The 27,878-nt window shown below is 43.6% G+C and overlaps 2 protein-coding genes across 5 annotated transcripts; both read left to right on the forward strand.

Annotated features, from left to right (window-relative positions):
- The first annotated feature begins 218 nt into the window (after window positions 1-218).
- crfa4 (cytokine receptor family, class I receptor 4) lies at window positions 219-16,913 on the forward strand. 3 transcript variants are annotated; one of them, XM_089132611.1, is made up of 9 exons: window positions 219-499; window positions 8,826-8,912; window positions 12,314-12,431; window positions 12,513-12,682; window positions 13,594-13,772; window positions 14,056-14,209; window positions 14,322-14,418; window positions 15,852-15,921; window positions 16,139-16,913. In XM_089132611.1, the coding sequence occupies exons 2-9, from the start codon at window positions 8,834-8,836 to the stop codon at window positions 16,661-16,663; spliced, it is 1,392 nt and encodes a 463-aa protein (XP_088988737.1). In that variant the 5' UTR covers window positions 219-499; window positions 8,826-8,833; the 3' UTR covers window positions 16,664-16,913. The 3 variants fall into 3 exon arrangements, with proteins under 3 accessions (XP_088988737.1, XP_088988738.1, XP_088988739.1); XM_089132612.1 differs by having other exon boundaries at window positions 14,322-14,409; XM_089132613.1 differs by lacking the exon at window positions 8,826-8,912 and having other exon boundaries at window positions 390-499.
- A 2,363-nt stretch (window positions 16,914-19,276) lies between these two features.
- gpa33a (glycoprotein A33 (transmembrane), paralog a) lies at window positions 19,277-25,196 on the forward strand. Of its 2 annotated transcripts, none has more exons than XM_089132614.1 (7): window positions 19,277-19,935; window positions 21,937-22,103; window positions 22,190-22,388; window positions 22,828-22,992; window positions 24,240-24,356; window positions 24,451-24,583; window positions 24,657-25,195. In XM_089132614.1, the coding sequence occupies exons 2-7, from the start codon at window positions 21,960-21,962 to the stop codon at window positions 25,072-25,074; spliced, it is 1,176 nt and encodes a 391-aa protein (XP_088988740.1). In that variant the 5' UTR covers window positions 19,277-19,935; window positions 21,937-21,959; the 3' UTR covers window positions 25,075-25,195. The 2 variants fall into 2 exon arrangements, with proteins under 2 accessions (XP_088988740.1, XP_039502785.2); XM_039646851.2 differs by lacking the exon at window positions 19,277-19,935 and adding an exon at window positions 20,310-20,728 and having other exon boundaries at window positions 24,657-25,196.
- The last annotated feature ends 2,682 nt before the right edge of the window (window positions 25,197-27,878 follow it).

The raw sequence follows: 27,878 nt of genomic DNA on the forward strand, positions 1-27,878 counted from the left end.
TTGTGATTCTTGTCACTCTGAATGTAAGAATATGATTTCAGAACAGAATTCACAAACGCAATACGACTGGAACACAACATGTTTGAAACTGCGAGAGAAAATAAGTAGCTAGTGAAGCTTGTGACAACTAGCCCCGGTGTGCGCGGGCACGTGTCAGAGCCTGAATCACGAATCAAGCCAGAATCATGTTCACTCCATCTTTCCTTTGCTCGAATAGTCCAGTCTAAATACAGAGGATCTGCTGTGAAACGCGTCGCGTCGCATCCGAGTCTCGCGTCGAAACATCCCCATGGCTGTGGAAACGCGCGCGCGCCGGGATGATGACGCGCGATCAGGAGGAGCGATCAGAAGTGCAACGGCTCAGATCTGGACCAGCAACATCGGAACCTGAAGAGCCAGAGCCGGACCGTGCGATCTCTGCGCCGTCGGTGTCGCTCGCGGTTCTGGAGGATCGCGGATTCGAGGCAAACCAGGATCGTGTTCCAGGATCTATAAGCAGGTACAGGCACTCTTTCCTAGAAATGAGCTTTAACATTTGAAGAAAAGCCGAGGCACTTCATGCGCTTGGTGACAAATGTCTGCGTTTATTTATTTAGATTGGTTATCGTATAATAAATTGATGTTCGATACTTTTTGTTGCACTTGAACGGGTCAGTTGACATTCATTCGAGATTCTATATAGCCTACAATTGAGAGGATTTGTCCTTGTTTTCTGATCGACAGAACTGGTGTAGCTGTTAATCCAAAATAAATATAATATCTGGTAATTGTTGTGGGCAAAGTGTGAAATAATTAATATAGGCTACATATAATAAAATAATAAACCCCTCGTGTTTATTTTTGGATCTGAACGGCTCGAGCTTCGGTCGATCTCTCTCTTTACATTTCCGTATGTTTTTTGTTTATTGAAATAATGCGTCATCAGATAACGTATAAAATATGTTACCGAAGTTTAATAAGTGAATATTAAAAACACATTGGGCTTGTGTTTTATCTGTCATGCAATAATGTCAACAGGTTTGTGTGTGTGAGGGTTTGGTTTAGATTCAGGCAAGTATCAGTAACAGTGACTGTGAAAAGTTCTCAGTAATAAACTGTGTGTGTGTGTGTGTGTGTGTGTGTTGTAGTCGAATCTCGCTCTCTGTTTTTGCGCTGCCGTCCAGTTTCTTGCGACCGACACGCAAACCTCACATTTAACACACTGATCAGGAGAGTGTGTGTTACACGACTGTCTCGCAGATCCACGGGTCAGGGGTCGTTGTATGATCAAGACACACACGCGTTTGTGTGACACAGATAGGGCCAATCACAAACACACACCTTGTGTCATGGGTCTCTCTCTCTCACACACATACGTGTGTTACGTTACATTTAACTTTACCTTTCCCCATTTCTAACTCATTGCTTGAAGTTCAAATACACTTCATTCTACATCCCTTCTGTAATTCAAGCTCCTGCTGTTCATCAGGACACAGTATTTGAAATAAAATGGCAGAATTTTCCTTTGCAGCTGTTTTCAAGTTTGTAAGAGTGATGGTTCTCGACGTTAGAGGATGGTTCTCGACGTTAGAGGATGGTTCTCGACGTTAGAGTGATGGTTCTCGACGTTAGAGGATGGTTCTCGACGTTAGAGGATGGTTCTCGACGTTAGAGGATGGTTCTCGACGTTAGAGGATGGTTCTCGACGTTACAGGATGGTTCTCGACGTTAGAGGATGGTTCTCGACGTTAGAGTGATGGTTCTCGACGTTAGAGGATGGTTCTCGACGTTAGAGGATGGTTCTCGACGTTACAGGATGGTTCTCGACGTTAGAGGATGGTTCTCGACGTTAGAGGATGGTTCTCGACGTTAGAGGATGGTTCTCGACGTTAGAGTGATGGTTCTCGACGTTAGAGGATGGTTCTCGACGTTAGAGAATGGTTCTCGACGTTAGAGGATGGTTCTCGACGTTAGAGGATGGTTCTCGACGTTAGAGGGTGGGTCTCGACGTTAGAGGGTGGTTCTCGACGTTACAGGATGGTTCTCGACGTTAGAGGATGGTTCTCGACGTTACAGGATGGTTCTCGACGTTAGAGGATGGTTCTCGACGTTAGAGGATGGTTCTCGACGTTAGATGATGGTTCTCGACGTTAGAGGATGGTTCTCGACGTTAGAGGATGGTTCTCGACGTTAGAGAATGGTTCTCGACGTTAGATGATGGTTCTCGACGTTAGAGGATGGTTCTCGACGTTAGAGGGTGGTTCTCGACGTTAGAGGATGGTTCTCGACGTTAGATGATGGTTCTCGACGTTAGATGATGGTTCTCGACGTTAGAGGATGGTTCTCGACGTTAGAGGGTGGTTCTCGACGTTACAGGGTGGTTCTCGACGTTAGAGGATGGTTCTCGACGTTAGAGGATGGTTCTCGACGTTACAGGATGGTTCTCGACGTTAGAGGATGGTTCTCGACGTTAGAGGATGGTTCTCGACGTTAGAGGATGGTTCTCGACGCTAGAGGATGGTTCTCGACGTTAGAGGGTGGTTCACGACGTTAGAGGATGGTTCTCGACGTTAGAGGGTGGTTCCTCGATGTTAGAGGATGGTTCTCGACGTTAGAGGATGGTTCTCGACGTTAGAGGATGGTTCTCGACGTTAGAGGATGGTTCTCGATGTTAGAGGATGGTTCTCGACGTTAGAGGATGGTTCTCGACGTTAGAGGATGGTTCTCGACGTTAGAGGATGGTTCTCGATGTTAGAGGATGGTTCTCGACGTTAGAGGATGGTTCTCGACGTTAGAGGATGGTTCTCGACGTTAGAGGATGGTTCTCGACGTTAGAGGATGGTTCTCGATGTTAGAGGATGGTTCTCGACGTTAGAGGATGGTTCTCGACGTTAGAGGATGGTTCTCGACGTTAGAGGATGGTTCCTCGATGTTAGAGGATTGCTGCACAAACAAATGAGATTTGGTGTCGGACAAGTTTGAACATGATTATGAGACGCATGCTGTAAAGTGATCGTGTAGATATGATGATGTGGCTTTAGGGGTAAAGCCGCTCTCCTCACCGTTACAGGTAGAACCAGTGAGTCGCAGAAAGCCACACATCATCATATTTCCAGGGTGTGCTCAGAATGTGAAGAATGCAGTTCCGTAAAGAAGTAAACAAACTTCAGATCTAACACTGACATTATGATGTGCTTGAATCGGAAACCGGACATCCGATGTTCAGACGCTGTGTGTGTGTGTGTGTGTGTGTGTGTGTGTGTGTGTGTGTGTTGATGATCCAGAGGATACGCATGACTGGACATTATTCCTGTGTTTACAGCATAAACAGAAGAAGACACACTCAAAGTAAAAACACTCAATGTTTGCAAATGGTTATATTTGTAATGCACATGATTGGTAGTCGAGGAGTGATTCAGTGTTTGAAGTGTCGGTGATGATGATGATGATGATGTCATCAGTGTTTATATCTGAGATCTTCATTTGCCTCTGTTGATCAAGCGTCCAGTGGGACAGTAAAGGTCAGTTTGTTTTCCTCATTTACAACTCACAATGTTCCACTCAGATCAGTGTGTGTGAGTGAGTGTGTGTGTGTGTGTGTTAGTGAGTGAGTGTGTGTGTGTAGTGTGTGAGAGAGAGAGTTAAAAAAAGTTACACTAATTGAGGTGTCATGTGCATTTGACTTGTTTCATGAGTTCATTTATTAGGGTTAGGGTTAGTTATGGTTAGGTTAGGGTTAGGGTGTCATGAGTTCACCTCTACATATATTTATTATGGTTGGGTTAGAGTTAGGGTTAGGGTTTGGGTTAGGGTTAGGGTTGGGTTAGGGTTGGGTTAGGGTTAGGGTTTGGGTTTCATGAGTTCACCTCTACATATAATTATTATGTTTGGGGTTACACTCCCGTTGGTGAGAGGAGCTGGAACTAAAGTGAGGAGACGTGATGGAGGAGGGATGCTGATAAACTGTCGAGGATCAAGGTGTGTTCTGCTGTTATTTATCTTGACCTGAGCTGATTACTGATTGATCTCCACTTGTGCTAATTGGGTTAATTATCTGCACCTGCTCCTCCCGATCCTTGTTCAGTCAATGTATCCAAAATATCAGCCAATGATGACCATTGAGAAACTTGGGTCCAGATGCCAGTTTATTGTGGTGTGTGTTTGGGTCATGTACACAGGCTGGTGGTGTGTGTGTGTGTGTGTGTGTGTGTGTGCGCGTGTGTAGTGTTTGGGTCATGTACACTTTGCATTGGGGGCCAAAGTTGTCATACTGCTGAACCTCAGCAACTACAGGAAGTGTGTTTATTTGGAAAAGGCGATGTTTCCTGTCCCCTTTACAAACCTAGTAATCCATAACAATGTGCTGATTTGGTTTTAGTATGTTGGATTATTAAAAAAATCTGATTCCAAATGAAATTGACTTGTAATGTGGAATCCAATAAAGTACATGCAATGTGTGTGTGTGTGTGTGTGTGTGTGTGTGTGTGTGTGAGCAGTGTTCAGTGACCCAGATGCAGAGGTTCTGTCCGCTGGTGGATCTTCATGCTTCACTTGACGCTGAAATGTGGATGAAAGCGATTGATTTTCGTGTGTTTTTCTGCATGACAGAAATAGCTGGAGCTCTTCAGGGTCAGACTGGTTCCCATCACATGATTAAATGCTCGTCCTGCTTCTTTCAGGCAAACCAAACACACACCAGTCCTTCTCATGGCAGTGGCGTTCGCTGTGATCATGTGATGCTCATGGACTGATAATTCAGTCGTTTCTAACCAGTGAACGAGTCGCTGGTGAACGGCAGAGATCGCATGAGAAGAGCAGCGATGGCGTTCAGTGGGTTATCTCAGACAGTGTGTGTGTGTGTGTGTGTGGATTTATTTTGCTTTGATATGACTACTGAAACCACCGAGACACACCGAGATTCCTGACTTGATTTTTAGTTTTTTTAACAAGCGTTTTATTTATTTCCAGCTTAAAGGTTTTGGCACATAAGACGAATGAATGATATTGAGAAGAGGATCTGTGACCTCTGGAAGCATCTCTTTCAGTAGTTCAATAGTTGGTAAAGGGTCTAACACACGAGATGTCGGTTTAGATGATTTAACGAGTTGAGTAAATTCTTCCTCTCCTATAGCAATGAATGAATGGAAGTTTTCCTCAGCGAGATGACGACACACTCCCTGATGCGATGCTGTACGGCTGCATAGTTATTATATCTCCCTGATATTATCAATCTTGTGAAGAAGTTCATAAAGTCATTACTGCTGTGCTGTTTGGAAACTCCTGGGCTTGAAGCTTTATTTCTTGTTAGTTTAGCCACTGTTTTAAATAAATACCTCGGGTCTTGTTTATTTTCTTCTAATAGGATTGAATAATAAGCAGATCTGGCAGCTTTCAAAGCCTCTTTATGCAGTCGAGCTCTCCTTCCATGAAATGCGAAATACCTCTAGTTTAGCTTTCTAGCAGTTTCTCGACACACACACACATCAGCTGCACACGACACACATCACGACACACACACACACACACACACATCAGCTGCACACGACACACATCACGACACACACACACACACACACACGTCAGCTGCACACACACACATCACGACACACACACACACACGTCAGCTGCACACGCTGTTCTCAGTGTTTGAGGGTCAACATCAGTTTGTTTTCATAAAATTCTTAAATCTTTTTTACACTTTGATTTTGCCTCTAAATTTTGGGTGAATGTTTTTAATTGGCTTTCAGTAAAAAAATGTATATATATGTAGAGAGAGAGAGAGAGAGAGAGAGAGTACATACATATTTGTCTGTTAGTTTTGCATCCTGTAGAAACTCAAACACATTTCACTGCACAGCTTTCAGTGCTAATATACGTTTATATTTCAGAGATGTCTTGTATTATTCATAAATGTCTTAAATATTTACTTGTCTTTTTACTTTGTTAAAGAGAGGATGTTGGTCACTAACCCGTTATGTACTGGGATGGTTAGATCATAAAGCCTTCCTCAGACGTTGGTGATTGGACAGGATTAGTCTGGAGTCTCGATCACGACAGGTTTAATAATTCACACTTGTGTGTTTTAGTTTCTGTCCAGTGTTAGTCAGTGTTTAGTGTTAGTGTTTAGTGTTAGTCAGGGTCAGTCAGGGTTAGTCAGGGTTAGTCAACACTGATCTGTCATATCACTAGAGGATAATGTACACACACTTTGATTCTGTGGGAATAGTTTGGGCTGCAGAGATGACGCTGCATAAATGAGATGTGTTGGTTTGTCTCATTATGACCTCATAAGCAGCTTATTGGCCAGCTAATTAACCGAGATCTGGAGTGTAGCCGTCCATCTGTCGACTGAGGTGAGCTAACGAGAGGTCATCCCTGACCGCACGATCTGCTCTCCTGACCCCGATGCGCTGCGATTAGGGACAGAACCACAGAGAGTCCTCTGTAATCTTCGTGGACACAAAGTGGGTCAAACAGTGTGCGGTTCAGCCGAAGGGGATCCATCAATGTTTATCCGACAAGAAGTCCTGCACATAAACTACCATAGAAACACATTTACTGTATAAATCCCTCAATATGGCTCAGCGTCAGCTGTGATTGGATAACTGGAGTAACCGGTGGACCAATGGCGTCGCACGTCTCTAATGTTGGTTTGGTGTTTCTGAAAGTCGGAGTGTGTGTCAGAGTGATTGGGTTTATTCCCTCTAGACTGTCTCTGTCTTGCGCCAGTGATGATTCTCTTGAACAGATGGGATGGAGATGCTGCTTATTTATGTTTTATGTCATATTCCAATTGTGTGCAAGTTAAGTTTGGATGTAAACATAGATAATGATATTAAACACAACCCACATTCATGATTTACATATTTTTTTATTCACTTCCTTTCCTGAGAGAAATATACATTACAGTGCATTTTCGGTAAGTTTACAGATGTTTCCTTCAACCCTAAAACACAAGTAAAGGTCAAACTGTGAAAAATCAATGACGTTTTTCAGACTTAAATTTTTATTTATGAATTTATTATTTGAATTATAAAAGTAATGTGGTCCTGGGCCGATACTGAAGCCCTGATGTCTGGATTGATCAGAGAGGAATAAAGATGATCGTTTAATCCGAGACAATAGCGGCGCAGAGCTAATCTCCTGTTCTTGCTGTTCTCTTTAAGCTCTTAAGCTGCAGATGCAGGAGAAGCTTCAGCGCAAACGCATGTGTGGAGAGAAATAAAGGCGTTTTTCACTTCTAACGCTCTTCGTGTGTGTGTGTGTGTGTGAGTGTGTTGGAGTTTTTAGGGACAGGGAAACGGAGTAAATGGACGATCACGAATCATTCACAATCAGCGCTTTCATAACCGGCCTGAGTGATTAAAGACAGCGTCTGGAACATTATTGGACCAAATGTTGGTGTTTCGAGGAAAAGAGCTTATTTGTGCGATTACAGTCTCTAAACAAACGTTTCTTGTCCTGAAATGAGTTTAATCGTGTGGATATATGGCTTTCTCCGGTCGCCGTGTTCTGATTGCAGGCGCTGCTAATGTTCACTAATCTCTTAATTCATGTTCCTGATATCGAGTGATCAATCAGTGATGATAATCATGAGCAGGACTGTGTGTGTGTGTGTGTGTGTGTGTGTGTGATCTGTTGGAGGTGAGGAGATTTTTCAAAAATCATGGCACTAGTTTTTTAATACTAATAATAACCCAGACAGCAAACTGACATTGAATCAACGTGGAAACGACGTCTCTCATGACATTTAAACAACGTTGATTTTGCTCATCGAATTAACGTTGAACCAACGTCAGACGCGGCATTCTTCAAAGCTAAATGAAAATCGAAAATTGGTTTGCTTTCATAACGTTGAAACAACGCGTTGATTTCAAGTTGATTTTCCGTTAGTTTTGAAAGAATGACGCGTCTGACGTTGGTTCAACGTTAATTCGATGAGCAAAACAATGTCAGATCAACGTTGTTTCGATGTCAGTTTGCTATCTTGGAATAATTTAGTGCTGGTTTAAAAATGTGTCTGAAACTGCTCCCTATATAGTGCACATCGGTGTCCGAACTCTGAGTGAATGACATCACTTCCTACATTCGTTCAGTACTTTTACCCACAATCCTCTCTGAATTCAAGTGTACACTCGATGTACACTATTTCCCACAATGCAAGAGGACTGAGAGATTGTAACCAGATTAGTGTCAGCTTTCTGATTTCTGCTTTAACTGTTACTTCATGCTGGTTTAATGGGGTTTCAGCGTCTCTTAGCTCCGCCCTCAAACACTGTAGTGTATCTGAGAGAGTTCGGCTCGTGTTGTTCGTGTTTTCTGAGATCGATACGGTGAAACCCACGCCATCGTTACTGTTCGTATCAGTGTGAGAGTGTGTGACCAATCACAGCAGAGCAGCTCTCAGAGAGGCGGGGCTTAGAGAGCCTGAATCCTCGATCGAGGCGTTTCAGACGCTGACGCTGCCGATTATAGATTATAGATTATAGATTATGGATTATAGATTATAGATTATAGATAATGAGGACATGAGTGTGTGTTTGAGCTGGAATGAATGTGAACCAAACGACAGCAGGAGACTTTAAAGCAGAACTGGACTTTAAATGGTTTTTCCTCTCCAACTAAATGTGCTTAATGTGTGTTAATGTGTGTGTCTAAAGGCGACGGGCCGCTGTGTCCTGTGATGCGTCTCATGACTAACCATGAGAGGACACGTGTGTGTGTGTGTGTGTGTGTGTGTGCGTGTGTGTGCTGCAGGGCTCTAATTGCCAGTGAGTGATGCTGTGTGTGTGTGTGTGTGTGTGTGTCAGTGAAGTGTGTATCTGACGTGTGTGTGTGTTCTGTAGGACTCGTGATGCTGTGTGTTCTTCTGCTGGTTCTGCACTGGACGCTGGTCTCCTCGAGTTCGTCCACTAGTGCCGCCCTGCAGGAGGGTGAGTGAAGCGCAACACACACACACACACACACACACACACACACACACACACACACACACACACGAGAGAAGGAATTTAATCATCTCAGATTTTTCTGTAATTAATACATTTTTTCCCTCAATTTCTGGGGATGAAATGAGTAATTATAGGATGCATTAAACTAGGTAATCAAAAGTGACCATAAAGACATTTATAATGTTACAAAAGCTTTTTTTATTTTGGATTAATCTACTTTGATTCTTCTGTTCATCAAAGAGTCCTGACTTGAAACACACATTAATAATCCGAACTGTTGTTTGGGCAGTAAATCACATCCGTATATTAATCCCCCAGGAAGGGTTGGTGTGTTCTGGCGTGTCCGATGTCGGACTTGTGTGACCAATAATCACGTTGAATAAATCGGACAGTGAAAGTGAGTCCGGATCGAACTGTCCAGACGGCAGAGGATCCTGTTGGTCTAATTCTCCATGTGGAGTGTGTTATTGGTATGGTCTGATGAGAGTGGGCTGTGATTGGATGATGACTGGTGTCGGTGTGTGTGTGTGTGTGTTATCGGTCAGTGTGTATTTAATCGGGATAAGGAGGTCCCGTACGGGACAGATAAACTAGTGCCAGAACACGGGACGTAATTCAGGACCGTTGGCAAACCCAGGATATAATCACATGGCTATTACAATGTAAACATGGTTAATGAGGACTGTGTGTGTGTGTGTGTGTGTGACGGCCGTGTCTTTGTTTATACGAGGGGAAGCAGGTTTTTCCAGTGTACATTTGCCATTATCATTATTTGCCATTGCATTATTATACATTATAATCAACATTATGTTTTGTAGTGTAGTACTGACATACACTATACACCGTACACTATACAGGGAACGAGTGGACGAGTGAGCGGTTTGGGACACAGCTCCAGACTCACTCTCCGATGTTGTACAACACACTCGTTATATTCAGCGTTGTCCGACTGCAGTGAGCGCACTTGTTTTATATTTATATTTATTTATATTTATATTTATATTATTTATATTTATATTTATTTGTATTATTTATATTTATATTTATATTTATTTATATTATTTATATTTATATTTATTTATATTATTTATATTATTTATATTTATATTTATTTATATTATTTATATTTATATTTATTTATATTATTTATATTTATATTTATATTTATATTTATTTATATTATTTATATTTATATTTATATTTATATTTATATTTATATTTATATTTATAATATACGTGTTCTGTGAGATTTGACCAGAAAAGGTTTGAGACCTGTTGGTGTTGGACACTATGAACTGTTGTTTTGTGTGGTTTTGGTTTTCTCTGTGTTTTGGCCATGAAGAAAGCGTCAGATGTTGACAGTGTCTTCTTCTGCCGGTGATCATGTTTGTCCCGGATCTCGTTCCCGACACACACACACCGCATTACTGCAGGGGTTTCACACACACTCGTTGCTCTTCATCCGTCGAGTCGTGTGCAGATCGCAGCGGTCCCACTCGCTCACGCCACTGAACTACAGGAACAACAATCAACAGCTGTATGTTTATTAAATATCATGAACACAGATTAATAAATGCTGGACAGATGTATTGCTCATGGATAGTTAATGCATAAACTAATGGGCCTTTATTGTAAAGTGTTCATGTTTTTGTACACACACACACACACCTGTATTTCATTTGTTTGTGTCTCTCTGTAAAGCTTGGAAGAGATTGAAAGAGAACAATAAGTGGAGATCATATTTCTCAGGGACTGGATCTGCTCGGGTTCATCTTACACGCGTGACGTCCTCAACATTACACACGTTTGTGTTCAATATGTCCTTGAATATTATCAGCTACTGAATGGATGCTTCAAAAGCAAATCTTATTTTTATTGAAGTGTTTATTATAAATGATGTATTGGTGCACATCATTATTGTTTCAATAATCTTGAATCAGAATCTTGCAGTATCGGTTCTCTTCTCTGAAGATGTGGGCGGGGCTTTAACCTGTCACTCACAGGAAATAGCAAACCACTCCCCACAGACACAATCAAGCCCCGCCCACGTTTGGCCCTGTTTCTCTCGATGTACGACACACTAGAGGAGAGAAGGCCAGCATGAAACTTCCCCTTCACGCCGAGCTGAAGATTACTGGTTTAGATCTGAAGTAAAAATTCTCCCTCCTCCTGATTGGCTGACCACTGTTGCCCACGGCGACCTGACCGCTGTTGCCCACGGCGACGCTGATGACTGTAACTGTATGTAATGAACCAGTGAAGAATCTCCTGCTGAACAGGTCGATTCATAATGCGAATGAAAGGTCGCGAGGTTGTGAAGGAGGTGAAGAAGACGGATCGCCATGGAGACGGAGAGTGTGTGTGTGTGTAATCTGTGTCACGAGGGTTTCATAACTTGAGTTTCTGCTTCATAAAACTGTGCCTCATTTCTGTTTGTTTACTCAATCATATGTTGTCCGTAAAGTTGAGCTAAACCTCACAAAACCTGCTTTTGAAGATCTCCTCATCTGGAAAAACAATATAAAAATCATACATATTCTGAGTTGTTGTGTTTGCATTATGCTTAAATATTGTATTCGTTTGATGTTTTGATGTGAATGCTTTAACAGCGTTCTGTATCGGCCCCTCGAGGGATTCTGTATGAACTTTATAAACTTTCCTGAACCTTTAAGCCGGTTTTAACTGCTTTATGACTCAATCACAACACACTCTTTGTGTCTGCCTTTTGTAGGAATGCGTGGCGGCTAAATCAGATTAGCATAGCTGCTAGCATTAGCTCATGTCATAATCTCAAACGGACGGAAGTGAGCCAGATGCCTTTGAAAACTGCCTGATGGAGTGTGTTGTGTTGAAGCTGTGTAACTGAGTTAGTGTCTGTTGATGAACACGTGCTGTTCGTGTTCAGACAGGATGCTTCAATGTGACTGTCAATCAAACTCCGGCTCCGCCCAGCAGGTTCAGTGGGGTTCATGCCAATAAAGGATCTTTATGAGTAGAAATATCTTAAATGATTGCATAACACTATATTGCCAAACGTTTTGGGACGCCTCTGCACATGATAATCCCATTCCTGATCCGTAGGGTTTGGTACGTGTCATGATAGTTCGAACCGTTGACTGTGGACTCGGATGATCCCGGTTCAGCTCCTGAGAGCGACCCAATCCTTCAGAAACGTTTGTAGACGCGTCAGCATGGCTAGTGCTTGATTTATACACATGTGGCCATGGAAGGGACTGGAACGCCTGAACTCACTCATTTGGACGCGTGTCCCAATACTTTTGGCAATGTAGTGTATACATAATAATAGCTATAATCTCGTGGGTTGTATATCACACTGATGTAGAAATCGTCATGGGTGTAAACTGTGTGTGTGTGTGTTTCAGATGGCACCAGGCCGTTCATTCACCGCTGTCGATCGCCCAACATGGTGGACTTCAGCTGCTGGTGGCGCCCCGTCGAGGGCCAGGACAACATCACCCACACGCTGCAGTACAGGACGGGGTAAGGGTCCCGTCAGATGGCGGTTTATGGAGAGTGTCATCATGAGTCATGTGTGGTGATGTGGTCATGTGATCTCCGCAGCGGCGACGCCCCTCGGGACTGTCCCGACTACACCAGCAACGGCTCCAACAGCTGCTTCTTCGACAGCAAACACACGCAGATCTGGCAGATATACTGCATGACGGTGACGGCGCACACGACCTCGGGCCCGCGGACCTCGCCGAGACACTGTCTGGACGTGGCCGATATAGGTGGGGAACGTCACGTCCTCACACACACCACACGAGGAGTGTGTTATCCTGCCCTACACTCTTACAGGCTCGTTATTGGCATTTACCCTTTAAGCAACATCCAGTAAATCTTTCCATTGCACAAAAGGTTCTTAAGATTATTATAATGTTCTTCACTCTAAGAGATTTTTTTATTAACTCTTTCCCCACCAGCGTCATTTTCACAAAACCAGAGTATGTTGCCGTATAAATATCTGAGCGTGCAATATATCAAAAGAAAGAAGCTTTTATTCCAGCTTCATTCATTACATTTGATCAACACTGTGTGTAAGTTTCATCAAAAGCGGACAAAATGGTGTGTTTGTCAAAGTCTTCGTCTGAATGATGATGGAGTAGATCGAGTCACAGTCGTTTTCAGCATTTCATTCAGTAACGTTTTGATTTATGCGCCGATTAAACTGATCATTTACAATGCTTCGATTGTCTAACCCTGTGTTTTAATCTGGAGATTTTGTACTCGTTCAGAAGATGTGCATTAGCGCCCCCTACTGTATAACAGGGGTCACTGTAGCGCAGTGGATAAGACACATGCCTTTGGTGTGAGCGACCCGGGTTCAAATCCACTGTGAGACACTTGACCCCTAGCTGCTCCAGAGGCGTGCGACCTCTGACACATATATAGCAGTTGTAAGTCGCTTTGGATAAAAGCATCAACTAAATGAAGAAATGTAAATGTAAATGAAACACGGATATCTGGAAAATTCAGTCAATGGCAGGGAAAGAGTTCAGAACTGTTTATGAAAGGATCTTTGGCAAACCAAAAACCTCTTATTTTTAAAGGTTGATTTATAGAGTCGTTTCACAGCAGTAAAGAGGTGGATAGGACAACAGGTTTCTCCGGAGCTCATGTTTCTGTGTGTTTGCGTGTGCAGTGCAGGTCGACCCGCCCTTTAACCTTTCCTACATCATGCTGAACGAGAGCCACTGCGAGTCCTGCCGCTCCGTCACGCTGTCCTGGATGTTCCCCATCGCGGATCTGGTGCGTGAGGGATGGATTACTCTGGTCTACGAGCTGCGCTACAGAAACCTTGCTCAGCCCGACACATGGAAGGTACGACCTCCGCTTTTACAGCACCGTTACGCACATAAATCAACACAATCCTCATCAATTAGGCATCCATCGAAAGCTTAAACTCTCGAAATCTGTTGAAATTGGACATTGTGTTGCCATGGAATCGGGACTTTAAATCCTTTCAGCAGCTTGGCTGGACATACGGCTCTGATTTTACAGGCCAGATTATTCAGTGAATTCTTAGTTCTTCATGAGTCGTACAATAACTCATTAGTTAAGCGTGAATGAATTGAGATTGAGGGCGTGTGGTGTGTGTCCGTAGGTGAAGGAGCGTTTGCAGGAGCCTCATGTTGATTTGTTGGGTCTGCCGGTGGGGAAGTACGAGCTCATGGTCCGGTGCCGGTCCAGAAACAGCAAACACTGGAGCGTCTGGAGCGAGGCCATCACCATCAGCGTCGTCGGCAAAACCCTGTCCGGTACACACTCACTCACACTCACACACACACACACACAGGCATTGACTCGTCTCTCACGTATGAAGGTTGCGCTCATGCTCTAAGTGTGTGTGTGTGTGTGTGTGTGTGTCAGATCGCTTGTTGGTCTTCATCCTGCTGACCAGCCTCAGCATCATGGCCTTCCTCATCATCGGGTTCGGGTTTATTCCCCAAGGAAAGAGGTCAGTGAGGTACTTTTTTTAATTATTAAAAATAAAAAAGGTTGTTGTAAGTTTATCTTTCAATTCCGACTTTATTACTCTTAATTGGCATGTCGTGACGACTCTGGCCGTGTTTGGGACGGTAATGGGTCTGATAATGCTGATATGGTTGGTCCCGGTGGAATAGATCGGCGACGCTGCTGCTGCCAACACACACACACACACACACACACACACACACACACACACACACACACACACACACACACTCGACACGAGGAGTTTCTGAAAGCGTTTTTACATTTAATCGTTGTGTTGTACTACTTTCATGTTATCACTGTGAAGCTGCTTTGATAAATCTGTATTGTGAAAAGCACTATATAAATAAATGTAATTTGATTTGATATGATTTAGCAGATGCTTTTGTTTTCCAAATGAGGACAATAGAAGCAGTCAATTCATATCAAAACATATTACAGTTTTTCTCGATTGTTTACACACATTTTCTGAAAGAACGCCTCATACTCTCAGAACTCTACACACAAATCTAAAAACACTCACACACTTGGCAAAACCCCCCAATTCTCCTGCAAAATGAAACTTTACATTCAAAACAATGTTATTTCTTCTCAAAATGGTATTTTGTTTTCAAATGACACACACAAACCATCATATGAATAGACATTTATAAGAACCAGTTGAACACTGATGTGCTCGATGGAAAACACTTCTTCTCCATTCATCAGAATGACTTGGGCCTTTTTTTGTTCAGTGTTACACTTACTACAGATATTACATACATAAGTGTGTTGTAAAATATTTGAGAATATTGTTTTTATACCCAGAACATACAAATACACGGTAACAAATATATTTTATTTTTCCCACAAAATCAATGGGAGATAGATCCCACATTTTGTACACCCCAACCAACACAAAGTTGCACATACAGTGGTCTACATACAAAACAACTGAATTTTTTATGTTATGTTACAGTAAAAAAAGAAATAAAAAAATATCTATGCTGCATCCTCTCTTTGGCTTTGGTATTTTATGCTAAAGCTCTCATCACTAATTGTAAAACTGTGTGACATGTGTTTGCCCATGTGACGAGTCAGTGTGAATATCTGAATGGCAGTGTGTTCCTCATGAAAACAAGAGATTTTCTGCATGAAAATTGTGCCAAATGCAGAGAATTGTGTGTAGTGTTTTGAAAAACGTGTGTTTTTGAACTGCAATTTGAGTGTAAAGCAGGAATTGTGCTTGTAGTTCAGCAGAACTGGTTCAGGGGGTTGGTCAATGAGTTACATGTTGTGGTCATTGTGTCTCAAGTACCAGAAAATGTGTGTAAACAATCGAGAAAAACTGTAATAATAGATTAGAAAAAAACTATATGTCAGGAACAAATAATGAGATGAAATAGAAACTGTTCATTGCACTGAAGTCTGTTTGTGTTCCTGCAGAATCAAAGCGTTCCTCTTACCGCCGATCCCCAAACCGCGCATCCGTGGGCTGGAACCGGCGCTGCTGAAGGTCTCGCTGTCCCGTCACACACACACACACACACACACACACACACTGACACATCACTAGTGGGCTGAATCTTTTGTAACCTTATAAATGTCTTTAGTGCTGTATGTAATCCTCAGTAATGTTACCGGCTCGTCTGAGCGTTCCTGTGTTTAGTGAGTAACTCCAAATGAAGAAGCATCTGCTTTACCGTCTGTTCTCTCTGTCCATTTGCCTCCAGAATGGGAAGCTGGAGGAGATCAATCGTCATTTCTCCAGTTTTCACGGCTATAAGTCTCCTCAGTTCTCCATCGAGACGTGGTATCAGGTGAGCGTGGACTCGGGTCCGGCCCTGACGCCCAACAGCTGCCCGTCTCACTGCGAGCCAAAGCCCGTCACCGGCTCCGAGGGACCGCCGGCCCTCCAGTCGAGCTCCAGTCCGAACCCGTACTGCCTCAGTGGCCCCGCCTCCTACTGTGAGGTAGCCACGCCCCCTCCCGAACCTGGCCACGCCCTCCCCGAGCTCTTCACGGTCCCAGGTGACTTCTACACGTGTGTGACTGGCGTGACGGCCAGCGGGCAGCTTCATCTGGTGCCTCACCTGCCCAACATGCTGAAACACACACACACACCCTACGTGCAGTTTAAGAAGGACGTGGACAAGAGCTGCCAGCTGGTGGCGCTGTTGGAGAAGCAGAAGGAGGAGCTGCAGGACACCGACCCGAGCGAAGCCGCCATGCCTTTAATACCTCATTCATCAGACTGAGCAAACCAGCAAACACTCAGGATCTGCAGCGCACAATCACACACACACACACACACACTAACCCGACCCCTAACCCTACCCATCACACACACACACACACACACACATGTTCATTTAGCGGTACTTGTGGGGAATCCGGATCGACGGAACGGTTTTTATACTGGACAAACTATATATTCTGTCCCCTTACACTAACCTTACCCATCACACACACACACACACACACACACACACTAACCCGACCCCTAACCCTACCCATCACACAAAACTTTCTGCATTTAAAAAAAAAAAAAAAAACTTTTTTAATATATATGTTTATTATCAATTTTCCTTGTAAGGACCAGCAAAAAATCCTCAGAAAGTAATGAATCTCGAGTGTTACTATCCTTGTGGGGCAGTACATGGCTATACACACACACTCACACACACACACACACACACACACACACACACACACACACATCCAGCAGCTGAACTCAAGGTCTATCAGTGTATTTTCTCACGAGCCGTTGAAGCCAAACCCGCTGATGTCCAATTTCAGGAAACCATCTGAAGCAAAACACACACACACACACACACACACACAGACTAACACACACACACTCAGATATTAACAATCATGTGAATATTTTTTCAACGGAGGACAGCCGAGTTCATTCACTGTGATTGATGGGTGATACCGTCGTCGGCCCTTCGCTAACTCGAAGCGTTTACAAGCCATGAACACAAAAATATGCACAACAAACACACACTAGAGCGAGTGTGTCTGCGAACGCCAGCGATCTGGAGATCAGTGTGTTTCTGAGACTCATCAGGCTAAACATGAATTAAGCTGTTATAACACGGGTGCGTCGTTTGCTGGATGAGCGAGTGATGATGTCACGGATGTACGGTGTGATGATGTCACGGATGTAGGGTGTGATGATGTCACGGATGTACAGTGTGATGTCACGGATGTAAGGTGTGATGTCACAGATGTACGGTGTGATGATGTCACGGATGTAGGGTGTGATGATGTCACAGATGTACGGTGTGAAGATGTCATGGATGTGACTTTATAAAATAGTGTCATACATAAAGAGAGAGATTCATATTAATGTTACAGTAATGTGAAGCTGTGTGTGTGTTTGTACGATGTGGGTGTGTGTGTGTGAGAGCTTCTGTGGTGTGTGTGCACTGGTTGTATATGTGTGTGTGCATTAGAGAGACTAAAGCACTGTGTTATTTGTTCAACACTGTTTCTCTTTATTTGCATCTGTGTGTCGGGAAACGTGCTCCTGCTTTTCCTCTCTGATGATGATGATTTCTCGTTGCCGTGTCGTGTCTGTGCCTTTAATCGTGCGCTTTCTCCTGTTAATGTACATAAACACTCCTGACGCACTGATCACATGAACTACAGTTACACATTAGAAAGGTTCTGATATTTTTAAAGAGAGATTTATACAGTAATAAATGTCACAGAAATGCAGTATATATTCTAACTATAACACTTTTTTGTACAATACAATATTTTTGTGTGCTATATTCTGTAAGCTTTTGTTTCTGTCCTCTGTTTTGTCATCTGTGGATCACATCCCCGTGTGGTCGAATAAAGCCGTGAGCTGACGGACAGTGTGTGTGATCACCAGTTTCTCTGAGCTTTATTTACTTTTCACTGAAACTATATTATATTAGTTAGAAAAGCGTTTTTCTCAGAGCAAAGAACATTTTTATAATCTAAAGAACATTTTGTAGAAATAAATGTTCCATTGATGTTAAAGATTCTTCATGGAATCACTGATTCCAACAAACAACCTTTATTTTTAAGAGTATACACACAAAAATACACACACTCACAGACACACACACACACACACATGGAGCAATAAAATCAGGGCCTGCTCAATATTAATTCGATCACGTGACTATAGGCTGCTCAAGCAACAGCATCAAACATTCATATTCACGAGCTGAAGCCTCCTAAACTCACTTCCAGTTCCGTGCGGTAAAAGGCTCGTCACACACACACACACACACACACACACATCATGTCCCGTTAAGGTATCAGATCCCGCCACAGCGGCAGTCGAGCAGAAGCGCGAGCAGTAATGAGATGTAAACAGACGACTGGTGTCCGACATCTTGTGGAAGTCTCGTTCCGTATAGTCAAAGATCCATTCAATTCAAATTACTCTGAAATCAGGACACAGCGCACTTATACATTTCATTTTTATTTCTATTTAGTTGTATATTTCTCACTCCACTCAGTGTAGTTTAGTTCATGTAGGCTATATGTCACATTAATGCCGGTGAATTTAAAGACTTGAGGTGCGACCATAAAGGCTAAAACTAAATATCGTTTACAATTTTATTTTTTCAGGAATGTTGTTTTAATTTTCTAAAATGTAGCTTTAGTCTTTTGCAATAATAATCATTGGATGTAATGTAAGATGCAAGAAGTGGCATTCCCCCCCTCTCATTCCAGCGCTCGTTACTCCAGATCTCCTTAATGAAGAACATTCACAGAGAAGCGAGAGTCTCACACACACACGCATTACAGACTCCATTATCAGCAATCAGCCAATCAGCGCTCGTGTCTCGGACTCACACAGGCTCGTTAGACCCGTCGAGACGAGATGAGTGTGTGTAGAGGGATCTGATGAAGCGGACAGATCTCCGTCATGATGAATGAGATAGACACGCGAGTCACACAGTGTGTTGTTTATGTAGATCTATATGTGTACGGCAGAGCTCGAGATCCAGAAATGCATCTCAGGCCAGTCTCATGAAGAAATGCAGCTGACCACACTATAATCAGTAGAACACAACAATACGTAGACTTTTAAAAGTAAGGTTTGTTGCTGATGCCAAAGATCTGAAACGTCATCATCTGTCGTCCTGATGCTCTCGTCCTCATAAACCAGGAACACACACACCACTCACACGGTTTGTTTTTGCTGAGGTGAGTATCATCAGCTGAGAGCACAACACCGTCATGATTCAAGACACATTTAAAAAGACTTGACTTGAGCTCGGCTGGAGCCGGTTCACGTTTAAGAAGAACTGCAGTCGTTGCCTCATTCCTCATCTACGAGTCTCGGCCTGGGCTGTCAGGGCCCTGAATGTGTCTTCAACAGCTGGAAAGAGGAACCGCTTCTCTACTCTTGTGGAAGGAGATCCTCACGGTGAACGATCCTGATATACGGGGATCTCCAACACGAGATGATGATAGAGAACAACACACACCCTCCGACATCAGTGCAAGCTCCTGCCTTCGAGCTCTCCCTGATCAGGTGAGTGTGTGTGTGTGTTAAGATGATGTGTGAGTGAATCATCTGGAAATAAAGCAGGAATAAAAGAGGACCCTCATGACATTATCATCTAACGATCTGATATTGTACTCGGGTAATATAAAGGGTCATGTCATTCTTCTAGATTGGAGACTGCATGTGATTCTGACCTTCAGCCACCAGAGGACACTGTTGAGTCTTATTATGAATAATGCAAATCAGCTGTATAGTGTTGATTGGTCCAATAATTCAAATATGCTCATTAGTCCTGACTGGTGGATTGGTCACCATTACTATCACATGATCAAATCATCTCCTGTGCGTGTGTGTGTGTGTGGTTATATGTGTGTGTTGCCACTCCCTCATCATATTCTTCTTGTCAAACCAGTTTCTCTGGATCTGATGCAAATCAGTGTGTTTTTCAGTAAAATGGCGAGAAATTAGTTTCAAGAGTTCACAAACAGCATCTAACATTGATTCCAGTCAACAAAAGTCATTACTTTCTTGTTTAGTGTCCATTTGGACGAGTTTTCTTCCTCTTGAGTAGATGTGGGTGCCGCAGCACTGTGGTCTGTGTGGCTTCTTTAGCATGAAACTGTGAGACACACACACACACATAAAGGCATCAGGCAAGCCGAGACTCGTGCGGGGCGGGACTTCAGCGACCTGAGTTTCAGTGTGTTCAACATTTCCAGTTCCTCCACACACACCTGTGACACACACACACACACACACACACACACTCGAGAGATGGCGGCCACACCGGGGACGCTGGCGGTTCTGCTGCTGATCAGCGGTGAGTGAGCTTTCGTCTGTGTGTGTGTGTGTGCGTGTGTGTGTTTACTCATCAGGTCAAACCTCCAGAACCAGGCGATCCAGACCCAGTTGACCTGCAGATCTCATCAGCTGAGGAACCCTCGTTCAGGAAGGCTTGTGTTGGGCTGCTCACTCTTCATGTGCTTCTGAATGTAATATAACAACCCAAGCGCATCGTTAATCAAACAATCTCTAACAGAATACAGTTCAGCCGGCGTTATTCAGCGTGATCGAGTGATTTATCTGCATCTGTAGGCCCTTCCACAGAACAGCAACTCTGAGCCAACGCCCAGACGAGCTTCACACGGAAACACACTCACACACACACACACACACACACACACACACACACACACACACACACACACACACACACACACACACACACACACACACACACACACACACAAGCTCTACAGAGTAAAAGATCTCAACTGTCCACATCAGTCCTGTACTCGTTCTGCTCAAGTGAACTCCTTTAGGTCTCGTGATATGTGAAGAATTTGAGCAGTAAAACGTTTAATTAACTTACATTTTCGTCATAACTTTACAGATATGCTAGTCTGGCCTCAGGCCGTCGGTGTTCCCGCTTGGCGGGTTCGAGAGTCACCAAAGCTGTGTTTATCTGATCAAAAATACAGTAAAAACTGTGAAATATTATTATAATGTAAATCTGCTGTTGTCTATGTGAATATGTAATTTATTATTCCTGTGATCTTTATCATCATTACTCCAGTCTTCAGTGTCACATGACCCTTCAGAAATCACTGAGGATCTGATGATCAACACACAGTTATGATTATTATCTGTCTTGAACACAGTTTTGCTGCTTCTGACATTTTATTGTTCAGAGTTCTTTGATAAATAGAAAGTTCAGAAGAACTGTATTTATAAAAAAAACATAATTTGTAATTGTAAATGTTTTTACTGTCACTTTTGTGACAATGCAATGCATCATTGATGAAGAAAAGTATTACAGAAACTGAATGACCACAAACGTTTGAATGGTAATATATCACAGTTTCCACTAAAAAGGAAGTAAAAACAGTTTCACCGTTGAGAACGGTGTGTGTGTGTGTGTGTGTGTGTGTGTGATGTCTGATATACAGGTGTGTGAGTCTGATGTTGTGCAGTGTTGAATGTATTTCCCTATAGTTGCTGAAGTGTGTGTGTGTGTGTGTTTCACAGGAGTGCGGGTCGCTTCTCCGGCCATGACTGTGACTATACCAGCTAAAGAATATAAGATTGCGAGAGGTGATGATGTGACGATCCCCTGCAGATTCACTCCGCAGCCGACGAATCACAACGTCCAGATCTCGTGGAGCGCACTCCCAGACTCACCGGACCAACCCACGGTACTGGACGCTAGCACCCGCTCCAGCTAGCACTGATCCCACCGCTGCGCTCATGTGTTCATGTTGTGCGCTTGTACATTTCACAGATCAAAATCCTCACTTCAATCAAAGTGCAGACGAAATATAAAGGCCGAGCGAGTCTATTGCAAGATATCCCGGCCGGAAAAGCAGATCTGCAGCTCCTGAAGGTCACCAGCGCGGACACACGCGTCTACGAGTGCGGGGTGGAGAACCTGAGTAACGATGAGGACGGGCAGTCTGCCAACACCAAACTCATAGTCTTGGGTAAGACACACACACACACACACACACACACACACACACACACACACACAGGGATCACTTCAGATGAATATTTTGAGAATTTCAGTCAATTTCCTCATTTGAAGATGTCATGTGACAGAAATGTCAAATGTCTTCTAATAACGGAGGCATGTCGCAAAACAAATTCCGATGGAGTGATCTGGACACGACTACTTGCCACATAAACAATAGTTAGACCTAGACAAGAAAATTGATAAGAACAAACAAACAAGTTAAAAGAAGTTAAGACATTTAAGAGATTATATACATTTCCATCACTTTTCTCCTGTTTATTATCTTATAATCCATTTCCATCTACAAATCAATCATTCTAGCAACACGAACACTTCAACAGTATTACAGAGAGAGAGAGAGAGAGATGTACAGTGTTGAGTGTTAAGATGTAGCTGTGGTGTTGCAGTGGCTCCCTCGACGCCCGTCTGCAAGATCGAAGGGACGCCGGAATACTTTCAGGACATCAGACTGAGCTGCCACTCGGAGGAGGGGACGCCCACCCCGACCTACAGGTGGCAGAGCTACGACACCACCAACAGACCCCGCCCCAACCCGGCCAAGGCCACTGACGGTACGACTGAGTGTGTGTGTGTGTGTGTGTGAGCTCAAATACATGTCAAAGCCTCTCGACTCTCCCTCAAGCCATCCTAGTATAGGTGTATACGACATTCTACTTTCTGACGAACACAAATCAACTTATTTAAAATGTCCTTCGAGTTTAAAGGGTTAGTTCACCCCAAAATGAAAATTCTGTCAGTATTTACTCACCCTCATGTTGTTCAACCCCGTAAGACCTTCGTTCATCTTCGCAACACAAATTAAGATATTTAAGATATTAAGATCGCTCCTGCATACTAGTCCATAGGCTTCTTGAGGGAATGACTCGAAAAGTCATTAAAGACATCGTTAAAATAGTCCAAGTGACTACAGCGGCTCAATCTTAACTTTATCAAACGACGAGAACACTTTTGTGCGCAAAAAAACAACAAAAATAACGACTTTATTCCAACTATTGGTTTATTTCTCCCTCTGCGCGAGTCAGGTTACTAGTTTAATAGCGTAAGCTTCTGTTATTGTACGTCACACGCATCACACACATGACCAGCGTCGGCCAATAGTGAGCCTTCATGTGACGTAGCTTTACGCAATCACACTACGCTAACTGACTACAGGCCCATGGAGAAGGAAGTGAATAGTTGAAATAAAGTCCTTATTTTTGTTGTTTTTGCGCACAAAAGTGTTCTCGTCGTTTGATAAAGTTAAGATTGAGCCGCTGTAGTCACTTGGACTATTTTAACGATGTCTTTAATGACTTTTCGAGGACAGCAAGAGTCATTCCCTCAAGAAGCCTATGGACTAGTATGCAGGAGCGATCTTAATATCTTAAATATCTTAATTTGTGTTGCGAAGATGAACGAAGGTCTTACGGGGTTGAACAACATGAGGGTGAGTAAATACTGACAGAATTTTCATTTTGGGGTGAACCAACCCTTTAATAATGGCAGTAAATGGGCACCATTTTAAGTCAAACTAACAGCGCTGGGCTAAAAACTCAAGCTCCTCCCACATTTCTCTTTAAATATTCTCGTTTTAGACTTTAATTTATGTCTGGTGTCTCGACAGATGCACTTTTCTGCACTTCATAAAAATGGTGCCCATTCACTGAAAGCTTGAACGAGCCTGGAGATTTTTTAATAGAACTGTGATTGTGTTCGTTTGACAGAAGAATGTCATACACACCTATGGCTTGAGGGAGAGTAAATCGTGACTTTTCCTGCATCACATGTGTGTGTGTGTGTGTGTGTCGTCTCTCCTTAGTAAACGGAGTTTTGTCGCTCTTCAATGTTACCAAAGAAACGTCTGGTTTCTACACCTGCACGTCCACCAATGAAATCAGATCTGCATCGTGTAATCTGACCCTGGCCGTCATGCCACGTAAGAACAGCAGCTTTTCCCGAAGACCTGATCAGCCGTGACTTTAGTCCTGACTAACTAACCCTGCTGTTCTCTGTGTCTTAACCCCGGCTAGCGTCCATGAGCATGGGGTCGGTCGGCGGGTTCATCGGAGCCGGTGTGGCCGTAGTGGTTGTCATCGGGATCATCTGCATCTGCTGCTATTGCTGTCGGAGGAGGAAGAAGAAGCTTGAGGAATACGCCATGGGGTACGGCGGCAGAACACCCACATCTCCTCCAGCGCCGCGCGGATGCTAACCTTTATTCCTCTGTGTTTGGCAGGAGTCACGACGGAGGAGAGTTCACAGACAAGGACCCTGAGGAGAAAGAGGACGCTCCGGAAGAACTCGTCAGCTACGAGGAAGAACGCCGCGTGAAAAGCGCCGACAGACTTGATGTGCAGGACAACCGTAGCGAGAGGAGCTACGACCGGCGCAGCGACTACACCGACCGACGAGACGACTACAGCGACCGGCGCGAGCGCTACGATCGAGATGAGCGCTACGATGACCGCCGCGACCGTGACCGCGACCGCTACGATGACCGCCGAGATCGCTACGATGACCGCCGCGACCGATACGATGACCGGCGAGGTCGTGACGATGACCACTACGACAGCGACCGCTACTCCGAGCGCTACGACAGCCGCGACAGACCTCCTAGCGTTCCGCCCACTAAACCCAGAGACCCGAGAATCTGAGTTCAACAGACACTGATTCATTCCTCAGCCACAGAAGCACAATCATATGAAAGATTCATCCTCTGGTACATCATAATTATGACATCAAAATATTCAGATTTTCATGAAAAGTCAAAATTGACACTCTAAGTCAAGTTTTTGATTAAGATTCACCAAAGTATTGCAACAACAAAAGCTTATCCCCATATTCTGAATATTAGATTTGATAGAATGAAAGGGCTTTAATAAATCTAACGCTGGAGAAAGCAGCCGACGCACACCAGTGTCCTGATCCTGCATGAGGCGATGATGTGATGTATGGACTTCACCGCTGGTCATGTGTTCTGACAGGCCATTACCCTCGTCTCATATTTAAGTGTCTTTCTCTATTTTTACGACTCTTTTTACGTTTCTCTGTTGATGTTTCGTCTGGGTTTTCCTTGAATTTATGTCTTCTTAATCTCTTAATATTCATATAGTAGGAATAAATATTGGTGAATCTTTTTTTTAGCCCATTGCTTTATTTTTGTATTGTTTCAAAATAAAACATTCAAGCTTGTGTTGGTAGATTAACTGGTTTCACCAAAGTTCCTCATGCAGCTGATTTAGTATTCAGGCTTCCGTCTTACAAAGTGCCAAACTGCTCAGCACTGGTCATCAGACGCCTAACTAACCCGTGCACAGCTCAGCACTGGTCATCAGACGCCTAACTAACCCGTGCACAGCTCAGCACTGGTCATCAGACGCCTAACTAACCCGTGCTCAGCTCAGCACTGGTCATCAGATGCCTAACTAACCCGTGCTCAGCTCAGCACTGGTCATCAGACGTCTAACTAACCCGTGCTCAGCTCAGCACTGGTCATCAGACGCCTAACTAACCCGTGCTCAGTTCAGCACTGGTCATCAGACGTCTAACTAACCCGTGCTCAGCTCAGCACTGGTCATCAGACGCCTAACTAACCCGTGCTCAGTTCAGCACTGGTCATCAGACGTCTAACTAACCCGTGCTCAGCTCAGCACTGGTCATCAGACGCCTAACTAACCCGTGCTCAGCTCAGCACTGGTCATCAGACGTCTAACTAACCCGTGCTCAGTTCAGCACTGGTCATCAGACGCCTAACTAACCCGTGCTCAGCTCAGCACTGGTCATCAGACGCCTAACTAACCCGTGCTCAGCTCAGCACTGGTCATCAGACGCCTAACTAACCCGTGCTCAGCTCAGCACTGGTCATCAGACGCCTAACTAACCCGTGCTCAGCTCAGCACTGGTCATCAGACGCCTAACTAACCCGTGCTCAGCTCAGCACTGTTCATCAGACGCCTAACTAACCCGTGCTCAGCTCAGCACTGGTCATCAGACGCCTAACTAACCCGTGCTCAGTTCAGCACTGGTCATCAGACGCCTAACTAACCCGTGCTCAGCTCAGCACTGGTCATCAGACGCCTAACTAACCCGTGCTCAGCTCAGCACTGGTCATCAGACGCCTAACTAACCCGTGCTCAGCTCAGCACTGGTCATCAGACGCCTAACTAACCCGTGCTCAGCTCAGCACTGGTCATCAGACGCCTAACTAACCCGTGCTCAGCTCAGCACTGGTCATCAGACGCCTAACTAACCCGTGCTCAGTTCAGCACTGGTCATCAGACGCCTAACTAACCCGTGCTCAGCTCAGCACTGGTCATCAGACGCCTAACTAACCCGTGCTCAGCTCAGCACTGGTCATCAGACGTCTAACTAACCCGTGCTCAGCTCAGCACTGGTCATCAGACGCCTAACTAACCCGTGCTCAGCTCAGCACTGGTCATCTATCATCCGGCAGCTTCACATCTGTAATTCATCGTTATGAAAACTGTCCCTGTTGTTCACGTCAGTCTGTGAGTTTTGCATCTGGACATTTAATTTAAATTGTTAGTAAATGTAATTATTCTTAAACATTAAATTAGGATCATGTCATGGGAAATAAATACCTGTATATGACATAAATGTATTAAACAACATAGAGAATCTCATATATATTATTTTTGATGTTTTTATTGTATTCAATGATTTGTAAATTATACTGTATGTTCTGATATCGTTTCCATGCTGTTTATTTTATAAGTTGTAATGATATTATTAAAGCCATGTTTTTATTACAGTAATTTCTCAGTTTGATGGTATTTTGGGATGGTTGGGATGGTTGGTTTGGGATGGACTATTCAATACTGAGATGATCTGGAAGAAAGCACAACATTATTTACAAACTATTATTATCTTATCTTTCTTATCTTCAGACTAAGGGCCCTGGCACGCAGTTCTCAGTTCCCATAACACTTCTAACACTTCTCATCTATGTCTACCCACAAGTAAAACACATATGTCAGTTAAAAAACAACTAAACATGTTTTGCTCTTGATGCAAGCAAAATTATCTATTTCTGAGAAGAACATTCTGTCCTTTTCTATTTATTTATTTATTTATTTATTTTACAAAATGTTCTATTACAAAGTGAATCAATCAAAACTTACTTTAGCTGGACAATAACTTAATTCTAGAGCTGCTGTAAAGCCAAAACAATGGCTAATGTTGACGTCGGATGGGACCAAATGTCTGTGGACGTTTTTTCAACATCAAATTTAGTATCTTCTATAACTGTAGTCCCATGTTTCAAAAGGGTAGAAGATGATTTCTGTGCCGTATATTTACATTTATGCATTTGGCAGACGCTTTTATCCTGCAGTGACTTACACTGCGTTACACATTTACATTCCTATTCCATTGCTTTCACAGGGAACCGAACCCATGATCTTGGTGTTGCACTAGGTGGCGTCACACAAGCGCCAAT

The sequence above is a fragment of the Pimephales promelas genome, chromosome 6 (assembly GCF_988280905.1).
Source record: "Pimephales promelas chromosome 6, fPimPro1.hap1.1, whole genome shotgun sequence".
Classification (NCBI taxonomy): Eukaryota; Metazoa; Chordata; class Actinopteri; order Cypriniformes; family Leuciscidae; genus Pimephales; species Pimephales promelas.

Bases quoted from the DNA above. Each gene is read 5' to 3' on its own strand.
- crfa4 (XM_089132611.1), top strand. From the start codon at position 8,834: ATGCTGTGTGTTCTTCTGCTGGTTCTGCACTGGACGCTGGTCTCCTCG. The intron at 12,432-12,512 runs GTAAGGGTCCCG...TGATCTCCGCAG, and splicing joins ACGCTGCAGTACAGGACGGG to CGGCGACGCCCCTCGGGACT. The intron at 13,773-14,055 runs GTACGACCTCCG...GTGTGTCCGTAG, and splicing joins CTCAGCCCGACACATGGAAG to GTGAAGGAGCGTTTGCAGGA.
- gpa33a (XM_039646851.2), top strand. From the start codon at position 20,683: ATGGCGGCCACACCGGGGACGCTGGCGGTTCTGCTGCTGATCAGCG. The intron at 20,729-21,936 runs GTGAGTGAGCTT...TGTGTTTCACAG, and splicing joins GGTTCTGCTGCTGATCAGCG to GAGTGCGGGTCGCTTCTCCG. The intron at 22,104-22,189 runs GTACTGGACGCT...TACATTTCACAG, and splicing joins ACTCACCGGACCAACCCACG to ATCAAAATCCTCACTTCAAT.